The sequence below is a fragment of the Mus musculus genome, chromosome 1 (genome assembly GCF_000001635.26).
Source record: "Mus musculus strain C57BL/6J chromosome 1, GRCm38.p6 C57BL/6J".
Lineage (NCBI taxonomy): Eukaryota > Metazoa > Chordata > Mammalia > Rodentia > Muridae > Mus > Mus musculus.
In genome coordinates this window covers 85,268,084-85,280,224 of record NC_000067.6, presented here as the reverse complement: position 1 = coordinate 85,280,224, position 12,141 = coordinate 85,268,084, and the positions used below count along the sequence as shown (strand labels likewise).

The 12,141-nt window shown below is 46.0% G+C and overlaps 2 protein-coding genes across 8 annotated transcripts in view; both read left to right on the top strand.

The window, feature by feature from the left end:
• Gm38510 (predicted gene, 38510) overlaps window positions 1-12,141 on the top strand; it is a 153,815-nt gene that overhangs the window by 28,791 nt on the left and 112,883 nt on the right. The gene's annotated exons all lie outside the window — the stretch shown is intronic.
• Window positions 1-12,141, top strand: part of C130026I21Rik (RIKEN cDNA C130026I21 gene) — a 41,598-nt gene that overhangs the window by 2,659 nt on the left and 26,798 nt on the right. For 2 of the 6 annotated variants that reach the window (XM_030255714.1, XM_030255713.1), the window contains exon 3: window positions 9,014-10,192. In XM_030255714.1, the coding sequence (XP_030111574.1) occupies window positions 10,161-10,192 (32 nt within the window). In that variant the 5' untranslated portion in view covers window positions 9,014-10,160. Of the gene's footprint in view, window positions 1-8,416; window positions 10,193-12,141 lie in introns of those variants that run through there. The other 4 variants (NM_001037909.3, NM_175219.3, XM_017321880.2 and 1 more) reach the window with 3 other exon arrangements.

The window sequence follows — 12,141 nt, the reverse complement described above, 5'->3', positions numbered from 1 at the left end:
GATGGGAGCGAGATCCTCATAGCAAGAGGACTCAAATTCTTTTCTGTTTAGTAGGAAAGTGGAGATGAGCTTAAGCTATCCCAAGCAAGGTTGCTAAGAGTTAAGTCAGCCTTAACTAGCATCACCATGTAGGGTGCCAGGGGAACCCAGAGGCCATGCTCCTGAGTCATCTTGCTTGTTAGTCTTGGATGTTAAGTTGTCTTTGACGACTGAAGGAGGAATGAAAGGGTTGGGTTACTGAACTGCCTGTCAGGGAGGAAAGTGGATGGTATACTCGCCCAGAAAAGGAGGTCACTAAGGCCAAAGGCAGATTACCTGACTCGGGTCCTGAGGGACTGTGGGGCATCTCTCGAGAGTCTTCCTTATCTTTTCTCGGGTGATCTCTGGAGGACACTGTGAAGAGGGAAGAAAAAGAATTGAGGCTTTCAGGTTGAGCAAGTAGGGGCCAGAGTGGTAAAGAGAACAGTGATTCTAACCAGTAAGGAAGTAAGGAAGGCAGGTGACCAGGAAAAGGTAGGATAGAGACGGGACAGAATAGTTTAATAACAAGATCTCTCCTTCTTCTTCTTCTTCTTCTTCTTCTTCTTCTTCTTCTTCTTCTTCTTCTTCTTCTTCTTCTTCTTCTTCTTCTTCTTCTTCCTCTCCTCCACCTCCTCCTCTTCACTTGAAAATGTAGATAATGAAATCTCCTATTGACATTAGATTTCTGATTATGTTAAAGTTATTTGAATAGCAAATATGAGAGGAGTGGAGGAAAAGTTATTGAGTCCATACTCTTTTATTCCCAACTCTGGAACGCAATGTCAGTCTTCAGCAATGTCAGTAATACATCCTGCTATAGTTAACGTAACTAAACTTTATTTTTATAATGATGCTTTAGGGAAGGCAAGTGGCACAAGTCTGGAAGCTCAATTAGGTCCAACAGACATAAAGTTTTCACAATATTTTCTAATAATGTTAATAGCATATATATGTCTTAGAATCTGAGTCATCTAAAAATAAACAAAGGGGCTAGGGGTGTAGATCAGTGGTGGAGTGCTTATCTGGCAGGCAGTAGGCCTTGGGTTCTACTCTTGACATACTATGAAATAGAAAAGAATGAATAAGGTTGAGACTCAAAGGCTTCTGGAGCTAGGGAAGAATCATCAACTATAAGTTTGTAATAAGCTATGTGTCAACTAAGAACAGGAGAGAGAGAGAGAAGGAGAGAGAGAGAGAGAGAGTGAGAGAGAGAGAGAGAGAGAGAGAGAGAGAGAGAGAGATGCAGAGAGACAGAGACATAGAGAGAGGAACCTTGCATCTACCAAGGAAGTGATCTTCCACTGTGCTACACCCCAGACCCACACCAGTATTTTTGACTTTTGGTTTGCTCTGTGAGTCTAAGGACAGCCCTCTCTGCTTTTCTCCCCTTTTTTTCTCCTGAGGTTGCAACCACAGCCTCTCATTTGGCATGTGCATAGTCTCCCTCCACAGCCCAGTCAGTGTTACTTTGCACAGGGCCAGCAGAAGGGCTGGGCATCCTTTGCAGGTCTTCTTTCTGACCATATCAGTTCTTAGAAGGGGGAACAAAATACCCAGGGAAGGAGTTACAGAGACAAAGTTCAGAGCAGAGACTGCCATACCTGGGGATCCATTCCATAAACAACCACCAAACCTAGACACTATTGCAGATGCCAACAAGAGCTTGCTGAAGGAGCCTGATATAGCTGTCTCCTGAGAGGCTCTGCCAGTGCCTGACTAATACAGAGGTGGATGTACACAGTCATCTATTAGACGGAGCACAGGGTCCCCAATGAAGAAGCTAGAGAAAGTATCTAAGGAGCTGATGGGGTTTGCAGCCCCATAGGAGGAACAACAACATAAATTAACCAGTAGCCCCAGAGATCCCTGGGATTAAACCACCAATCAAAGAGTACACATGGCGGGATTCATGGCTCTAGCTGCATATGTAGGAGAGGATTGCCTAGTGGTCATCAATGGGAGGAGAGGCCCTTGGTCCTGTGAAGGTTCTATGCCCCAGTATAGGGTAATGCCAGGACCAGGAAGCAGGAGTGGGTGGGTTGGGGAGCAGGGGGAGGGGGGAGAAGATAGGGGATTTTCGGAGGGGAAACTAGGAAAGGGGATAACATTTGAAATGTAAATAAAGAAAATATCTAATAAAAAAAATCGTTACTGGCAGCTGAAGGAGGAGGGAAAAACCACGGATTGTAGGGAAAAGAGTAAAATGTGTTTCTTTTCTATCCAGTTCTGTAGTCTAGATGCCGAATGTCTCCTCAAAGCTTAGGTTCCCAGGTGACACTACAGGGAGATGGGCTGATGTGAAGAGCTGGGGCCAAGAGGAGGTGTTAGGTCATTGGGAGCACCTCTAGAGGAGATTGTGGGGTCCAAGTCTCTCCTTTCTCCATTTTCAGAACACACGGTGAACAATTTTATTTTGTCACACATCCTGCGGTGATACAATCTTGCTACAGGCTCAAACTGTATCACAGGTCAGAGACCCCTAACTTCTTCTCATTGTAAGTTCATTATCATAGGCATTTTGTGACAGATAGAAATCTGACAAGTGACTGTGGAGTTACCTCTGAACTTCCCCTTCCTTCTCTGTCAGGAGCAACTTACAATGATGTCACAGGTGGTTTTAAGGTCATGTGAAATGATCATATAAAATGTCTGGGACACCCACAGTCACAAAGAGATAGACGTTGTATCCATTTCACCTCTCTCTTCTCCTCCTCCTTCTCCTCTTCTCCTTCTTCTTCCTCTCCTCCTCCTCCTCCTCCTCCTCGTTCTCTCTCTCTCTCTTCCCCACCCCCCATCTTTCTTTCTTTCATAGCAAGTCCCGACATTTCAGTTGCCCTACCTGCTCCCTGGAGATGGTCCCATACTTCATATTTTCAAGATGAGTGTTATGTGATGGCCCAATTCTGTAACACCAGCACTTTGAAAGAAGGCTGAGGCAGAAGGATTACATTTTAGGCCATTCTGTACTACAACGTGAGACTCTATCACAACTTACACCTGGTTCACTGAATAGCTGTATTAAAAACACCTGTGTCCTATAGAAATTCGAATCGTGGAAGCTGAGGTCAGAGTCAGCCAGGATGACGCTTCCAGCAGCTTTTGTGAGCAAGCGTGGTCTATGCCTTTACACAGGGAAAGCAGGCATTGGAATGCACAATCCACACTGGAAACAAACCCAGGCTTTTACTGTAGCACCACTGCACATGTGACAAGGATCGGAGAAACCACATTACCGTTTCTGAAGCTTCTGAAAATTGCCACCAGGCTGGGGTATTCCCGGAGGTTGACCTTGCTGAACAACGTCAGCAGCACTGACGGGTGGAAAGTCTGCTCCAGACTGGTGAGAATATTGTGCACCACTTTGGACAGAGGGACCAGATTTTGACAGGCTTCCAGAGATTCCTTCAAAGAGTGGAGCAGAGGGTTAGTTTGAATGAGTAGTCACTGAGCGGAGAGCTCTCTATCTGTGGTTTTCTATATTGTAAGAAAGTTACTTTGGGGGCTGCTGAGGATGGCTAAGTGGGTGCAGGCGTTGGCCGTCAAGCTTGATCTGAGTCTGATCCCTGTGATCTGGAGGGTGGAAGGAGAGCACAGATTCTACAGGGTGTCCTTCAGCCTACACCTGCACACCATGGCACATGCACACCTCGCTCCCAAATAAATACAGTACTTAAAAATATATAAAAGTCAGGCTTGGTGACACACGCCTTTAATTCCAGCATTCAGGAGACAGGCAGTCAGATTGCTAATGTTTTCTAGTTGAGGGCATCCTGATCTACAAAGTGAGTTCCAGGACAGCCAGGGCTGCACAGAGAAATCTTGTCTCAAACAGAACAGAACAGAACAAAACCCCCAAATTTAAGAAATCTTCTTTTTTAATTTAAGAGGAATTTTAGTATAAAATATAGAGTTAAATCTTTAGGATAGAAGTCATTGAAAGAGAGAACTGGCTGCAAAATTCTTCCAGTGTCTGCTATTCCTGGTTAGCTAGTCCTTGGGTGCCCAGATGGATCCGGTGATGGGACAGGTGATACCCTCCCCAGGTGGAGCCCTGTTCAGGCGGTGTTGCTGTCCAGGTGGGACCTTGCCCAGGTGGGGCCCTGCCCAGGTGGGAGTACTGCCCAGGTGGGAGTACTGCCCAGGTAGGGTCCTGCTCCAGTGGAGGAGGAGGGCATCCATCCCTGAAAAGACAGTCAGTAAATAGCCAGTTGCAACTGAGAACAGTCTCATAAAGGAAAGCACGGTTGTTGGAAGGAAAACGTGAGTCTCAGTGAGTGAGTGGGCTGTGGACTGATGAAGGAGCTGGAGCTGTGTCAGACTTGGAAAAGGCTGCTGCAATTTTCTTTGTAGAGGAATTTTAATCCAGCAACAGGGCTGCTTTGGCAAGTGATCATCATATCCAAAGACCTTCTAGGTCTGTGTGATCTGGCTGGAATACAGACACACCTCTAATCCCAGGAATCAGAGGCAAGCAGATCTCTGAGTTGAAGGCCAGCTTGGGACAGAGAAAGTTGCTTGTAAAGAAAAGCTTAGGTCCAGGCTTGGCAGTACTTGCTTTATTCCTAGCACTCAGGAGACAGAGTCATTCAGGTCTCTGAGTTCAGTCAGTCAGTTGAGTGCAGTGCAGTGGAGCTGAGTCAGGGAGTTGGGGTCAGTGCAGTGAGTGCAGTGCAGACTATTAATCTAAGAACTCCAAGAGCTTCCAGCCACCAGAAGCTAAACAGAGGCAAGAAACAGATCCATCTTTGAACTTACAGCACCTACAATATACCCTATCACTAATACAGCCTCAAGACACCCTTTCTCCCAACCTCCCTTCCTGCAATAATGATCATGGTCAAGTTGGGCCTTCCATGTTCTAGAAACCCTGATGGGTTGTGGTCAGAGATCTCAATACTGAAACATACTTAATGAGGACTAGACAGCTTTGTGGAGGGTCCACAGCCTCACCTTGTACATTCTCTCAGTGATGAAGGATTTGTCCCGGAGCGCTTCGAAGAAGGGGAATGGCTTGTTGATGGCATAGGTGATGTTCACCTTCATGTATATGAAATGCTGGAGAAGAGCCTTTTCCAAGGCTTTGGTCAGAGTGAACATCCTATAAAAAGAGGCAGGCTGAGAAGACAGGCAAAAGTTCTCAGGAGGATGGGGAGTGGCTCTCTGCATAAAATGGATTCACAAAGGTAGACACCCTAGTCTTCAAGCATCCCTTAGCTGTCTACAGAGCAAAGTCTTGCTAAAAGATCCATTGGTAGAGGAGATAAAGGCAGTGCCCAGAAACCACAGAGGCTGAGAAGGACAGACAATAGCATATAACCATCCTGAAAGGGATTTTAAAACATAAAGTGGGTTTTTAAAACATCTCTTCTTCACTGAGTATGTCCTATGTCCAGCTTTTGTTCCAAGGATTTCATAGGTAGTAACTTACTGGAGTTCACAAAGCATTGCAAGGTGGTCACTGTCATCACAACTACCTAACTGTGGTGAGCTCTAATGCAGACAGGGGTGAGGTAAGCGATCCTCATGCTAGATTATACAATCTGGAGGGGGCTGAGTACTAATCAAATCTTGACATTCTAGATGCTGGTTTACAGTTGAGAAAGTGCTTGGCCACAGCCAGAGTGTGTGTATAGAGAAAGTTGAATATATATGAGCTGGCTTAGAACAGATCACCTGCAGTGTAGCAGAGCACGATCTCATACCAATGCTCATGAGAAAGAGACCACCCAACATGCAGAGCTAGAAAGCTGGTAATATTTAGACACTGAAAAATCACTCACAACACTTTGACGCAAGCAGACAACACATGAATAAAATCAGGAAGGATATGAAAAATAGGATTGGTCAAAGTCAACGCTTGGTTTTATGACCCCATTTCATTCTTCAGGATGGACCTGGGTCTTCTTATGGAATGTTTCTAAAAATCGACTGCTTCCGGATCATGAGAAAATAACCAGCGAGAGTATAACAGAAAACTTCCAGGTGGCAAACTGTTGTAAGAAGGCAGGCCCTAGTAAACCTTTTGATCACAGAGGGGGCGCTTTTGTTGTTGATTGGCAGTAGTGGGGATTTAGTCCAGGACCTGTGCATCTTAGGCAAGTGCCCTATCCCTGAGCTGCATCCCAGCTAGCAACACAGTTCTGTTTATTTGTTTATTTGTTTGCTAATCTTAAACACAAAGAAGGCAAGGGTCCCCCTTTCCTCTTTTTAAAACAGAATATTAAATATTAAAGAGTATTTCCAAAGAGTATTTCCAGGAATTTAATCCCAGCATCACATTGAGTAGACTTTTCCGTCCCTTTTTTCTTCTTTCCCAATCTCTTCAACTTAGCAAAAAAAAATGTTGAGGAGAAAACAAAAAGAAGCCAACTTCACAGTAGGACTGTAGAGCAGGGAGATGTGTCAAGGATCATCCAGTCCTGAGGGAATCCTGGCAGACTGGGGACAGGTGGGAGGGAAAGCTGTTGAGGCTACTTGTGGGGGAGGGGAGGGGAGGCAGCAAGAACATGTGCTCTGGGTTCTGCTTAGGATGGCAGCAGCACTCAGACCTACGCTGCTGTGGCAACTTTGCCATTTGCCGCCTGCCACAGTTTCCGAAGATGGAAGTCAGATCTACAGAGGTTAAGTACCTGTGCCAAGGACACCAATCTACAGTAGAGTGTGTCTGTCTCTGATATTTTGTTTCTCACTGTGCAAGATATGGTATCTCAAGCCTGAGGAAATGGTGCAAGCCTTTAATGCCAGCACTGGAGGCAAAGGCAGTTGGAGGCCATCCTGATATATATAGTTCCAGGACACTCAGGGCTACACAGAAATTCTGTCTTGAAGAGGGGAAAAAAGATCCTGTGTCTCAGCTGCCTGCATGCAGGTTTTTATTATGTTAAGGGCCTTACAAATAAATTAGGGAAGGACAAACACCCATTAGGAAAGACAAAGCCCCAAACAATCAATAAAATGAGCATCATATACAATGAATGCATAATTAAGCTGGGAAAAGGCAGACAAGTCGAAGGACTTGACAGTGCATAGTACTATCAAAGTGACCAGGAGACGAAACAATAGCCAAAGTCCCTGATAGGGTAGAAGTGAAAGCATTTCAAGTGTTCTGTGACTTATTTGGAATCAGGGTCACCAGCTGTAAAAATTATATTTCCCTTGAATTTTCACGCACAGTAATGTATTTCAGTGAAATGACCATGGACTAAAACCAAAACAAAGCAAACATACAAAAACCATCCATACACCCGCTAGAGAGAAGTAAGGGCACCCCTTACTTTCTTTCCCAATAGCTCCATAATTAGGCAAGTGTTGGAAGATGATAACGGCACCGCCCACCGTGGACACTTGCAAGGTCCAACCTCGGGAATAGGCACTGGACAAGGTCCCCAAAGTCTGTTTCAGAAAAAGAGTTGTGTGTATAAGCCCTCACTGCCCTCCCCTCCCCTCCCCTTCCCTCACCTCCCCTCCCCTCCCTTCCCCTCCCCTCCCCTCCCCTCCCCTCCCCTCCCCTTCCCTCCCCTTCCTCCCTCTTATCCACATCCACTCCAGGGTCCGAGCCAGGATCCGGAGCCATGCTCGAGTCTCTGGACAAGATTACTTAGCAAAGAGAGAACCTGGGGAGTCTAGGGTACAGCAGACAAAAGCTGACCCTAAGAATCAGGAATCTAGTTGCAGAGCCCAAGAGCAGAACGCACCTGGATGCTTGGGGCTGCCACGGGTTCTCCCGAGTTCTCCCAGGTCACTGCCTGGATTAGTTAAGGGGTTCCTGGATCCTTCCTGGAAAAGCCTGACAGCCCAGTCTGGACCCGAAGTTATGCTGCCTTGGAAGTCCCGCGGGGAGTCAGGCTTCAAGAAAAGAAAAAGGAAAGTGATCTCAGCACACTGAGCAGGAAGCCAGCTGGCCTTGCCAATTCTGCCCTCCACTCCTCCACCCCTGCCTTGTGCGGTTCCCCAGCGTGGTTAGCATTATGGGTTTCAAGGGCATTTGCTGGGAATCCAGATCTGCCTGGAGTGGAGTGAGAGGCAGGGAGGCAAAGGATTAACACTGGAGAACATGGGAAGGGTGTGTCCACTGTCCCCTTCCTAACCTGGGGATCTATTCCCCCAGTGGTCTCATTGTAACCTTTAGGAAGTGTTCTCAAACTGCATTGGGGTGAAGGTTATCCTGAAAAAAATTGCTAGAAGTTATTACGTTAACAACAACAACAACAACCAGAGCTGGCATCTTTGAGATGTCTAGAATTTGTCAGGATCACTATGTGAGAAAATTGAAATAAAACAAAAGGCAACCAAGTGACTCTCGAAAGAGTCTGAGCTAGGGTCTCTGAGTGTTCAACTGAGAAGAGTTCTATGTAACCCCGTCTAATATTTCCCAAATGTATTTGATCCCCAAGACACCCCAATTCCCCACCCCCAGGATACCCACGAGGCCTCTGGGACTTTAGATTTGAACCAAGGCTAGCCCACACAGGACAGAGCTTCTCTGTACTTCCTATGGAGACACCGACGGTAGAATTTGCAGCCAAGTACAGTTAGAACAGTAGGCTTGGCTCAGAGTGTCCCAGGGATGGGGACTGAGTGTGCATTAATGCTTGTGTGTGTGTGTGTGTGTGTGTGTGTTTGTGTGTGTGTGTGTGTGTGTGTGTGTTTGTGTGTGAGTCTGCACAAGAATCACAAGCATGCTTATGTGTCAGAAAATTACCCTACCCTCGAGAAACCTCTAAAGCAAGAAAAGTTATTACATCAGACAGATATGAATAAGGGCAAAGATTTCATTTGGAGTCACACATACTAGGACTACAGTAATGATGGTAAAACCTCACCTGGTATTTCACACCACGTGAGAGCTCATTAGACTTATACGTTTAACACAGTTTTAAAGATGCATTTACCTAAAGTGATGATTTTGGTGAACTTTACCAAATATAATCATGCCACAGTGATCACACAGGCCAAGTCCTCTGCCCTCCTAAAATCCCCTTGTTCTTGGCAGAAAACCCCCTCTCAGATTCCAGCCCCAGAGAACCACAGATCATCGGTTACACAGCTAAGTTTGACCGGCGCAGAAATGCCAGATAAATGAAGACATAAAGTGTACTTTTTTTGGTGTATGGCTTTGTTTGCATCCCTGTACTCTTGGGACCTGTTCCTGCAGGTTAGTAATTTGTACCTCTTCAGCAGAGGTCTGAGCCTGGAGCCCTGGACAGGCCCTCGTCCCTAGCCACCTTGTCTCTGCCTCTGTTTTGCCTGTTATTTCCAGGCTTCTGTTGGTTGCTTTTGTTTTATTTGCATCTTTACGCCTTTTTCTTTACCTTTCCACTTCAGGCTGGTTTTCTAACTTACAGAATGAGAATGAGCATTCCAGATAAGAGCAACAGTTGTGCAGAGTAAATGTAAGGCACCCATTCTTCAAAAATGATACTGTCCCCGACTGGCTGTGATCCACTTCCGAATTCTGTGAGATGCCTCTTGTTCTCAAGACCATGGTGAAATTGCTGAAGCCCTGTGTTGCCTCGCTGTCAGTGTCACACCTTAGCAAGCAGCTCTGCCTGGATTCTCTGCACTTGCCTTTGGTTGGTTGGAGGTGTGTGGGCGGGGTTGGGGGCGGTCTCTTGCTCTAGCTACCTTCAGAAGCTTCAAAAACTTTATGAAGCCACACCCGACTTTTCCTACTCTGCTGCTCAATTATCAGATCCCAGCTTCTCTGGTTCTGACTTACTAGGGTGCCAGGACAGTTCCAAGTCTGAGAGACTGCAGACAATCTAACTCTTCCTGGTCTTTCCAGGCACCGCCCCGCTTAGGGTTAAGGGACCACTTCCTTCCTATCCTAACCAGCCAGCTGGCCTTAGACAGCTCTGAGCCCTTCGCTGAAACAGACCCTTCCACCTTCTTTCCTTAGAAGGCAGCAGGAGTCCCAGGTTTCTGGGGACTTGGGCTGTCTTTGCTCCTCCCCTCTGGGGCAGAGACTGGGGGTGGAGGGCAGTGCTTTAGTGCAGTGTTGTCATAGTTAGGCAATTTCACTTTCCTTTTTCTCCTCTTTGGAGGCCCCTGAAGGAGTTCTCTCTGGGCTTCCCAGAGACTCAGAGGGGGTTCGGTCTACCCTGAACCCAGTTCAGGGTCCCTTGCAGTCTGTGTAGGGGATGGCAGGAGGCAACAATGAACTCAGCAGCAGGTAAGTCCCATTCTCTCTTGTCCCTTGTCTCTGCTAAGATCTGCCTTTAAATGTGTTACTAGGGCCGCCCGGGCTGGGTCCAAGGCCCACAGATATTTGAGACAGTGATCTCATAAGGAAAAGAAGAACTGGGTTTAGTTGGATTCCGAGGTAACAAGGGCCAGGTGGCAGCATTGAATCGCCGGAGACAAGGTGATTCTAGTTATTATAATGGACAGCGGAGACAAAAGAATGTTTATAATAACATACCCAGTAATGGTCAGCACAGGAGAGGTGAAATTTATAATGGCATGACTCGGTTGGACATTTTCTTTGGCAGAGGCAACTCTAAAGGCTTCCATTTGGCCTTTCCAACCATCATAGCCCTCACTCTACAGTTCAGGGAACCAATATGAGAATTCTGCCAATTTCTGAGTATATCTATCCCAATTATACATTCTGGAACTGGGGAAATCACCACAGGATGTGTCCGGGGACTTACTGGACCTACTGTGAGTCGGACATCAGTCCAAACTCCATTAATCACCTGCCCTCCATAAGCCCCTACTTTAACTGGAGGGCCACAATGTTTCTTGGGATCACCTGGGATCAGTGTCAACTCAGAACCAGTATCCAGCAGACCCCGAAAAGTCTGATTATTTCCTTTTCCCCAGTGTACAGCTACCCTTGTAAAAGGCCGTAGGTCCCTCTGGGGAAGAACTGGAGAAAGGGTAACAGCAAAACCTTTGAGTGTCTTATCAAGATCCTTCCTCAGCGGAACCTGGCCACCCCTTCATTCAAGGGGTTCTGGATCTGCAAACTGTCTCATCTGGAAATTGATTCACTGGCCGAGATTGCTGTTTACCACGATCTAATGTAGCCTTTCTTTCATTTGGCTGTTTACCACGATCTAATGTAGCCTTTCTTTCATTTGTTTGAGAATTTTTCTGCTTATACAGATCAAACAAATATGCAGTAAGCTTCCTATGTATTTCATTCCTGGAAACACCATGATTGGTTAGCCAGTACCAAAGGTCCAACCGAGTCATGCCATTATAAATTTCACCTCTCCTGTGCTGACCATTACTGGGTATGTTATTATAAACATTCTTTTGTCTACGCTGTCCATTATAATAACTAGAATCACCTTGTCTCCGGCGATTCAATGCTGCCACCTGGCCCTTGTTACCTCGGAATCCAACTAAACCCAGTGAATTTAATTCATCTAATTGAGCAGAAGCATCTCCAATGCTAAGATCTGGCACAAGGAAAAGGGAAAGAACAAAACCCTTCAAATGTGCTGGTGCCCCTCTCACCAATTTGCGTCTTATAGAGCTGGTGAAAGGCATATCTTCTGGACCTTCCCATTGTAGACAATTATGCTTTACACAATATATCCACTCTAGCATTGCAATTTCCCTAAGTCTTAAAAGCCCTTCATCAACACTAAGCCACGGAATATCAGGCATCTCCAAGTCATTTCCAGTAGGCCATCTTTTGATAAACACCTCAGCCAACCATTCAAACAAACTTTTGACACCTTTTTTAACTATGCGAGCTTCCATATTAAACCTAGAATCTTTATTCAGAGGACCCATGTCAATAAACTCAGCCTGCTCTAGTTTTATGTTCCTTCCACCCTTATCCCACACCCTTAAAATCCATTCCCACACATATTCACCAGGTTTCTGCTTGAATGAATTAGCAAACTCATTAAGCTCCTTAGTAGTGTAGCGAATTTCCTCATGGACTACACTTTCTACCTCCCCTCTAGGAGCCTGTTTTGCTTTGAGTCTGGTTACAGGTCTAGAAGAAACTATTGGTGGGCCTTGAGAAACATCAGTAGTGAAAGTCATTGCTGGTTTATCAGACTCTACAAAATTAATTTCCTCATGTGGGGAAGGCATTATTTCAAGGGGTGGGGCTGTGAGGGTACTACTTCCTCAGGTGGGGAAAACCCTTGAGATTCT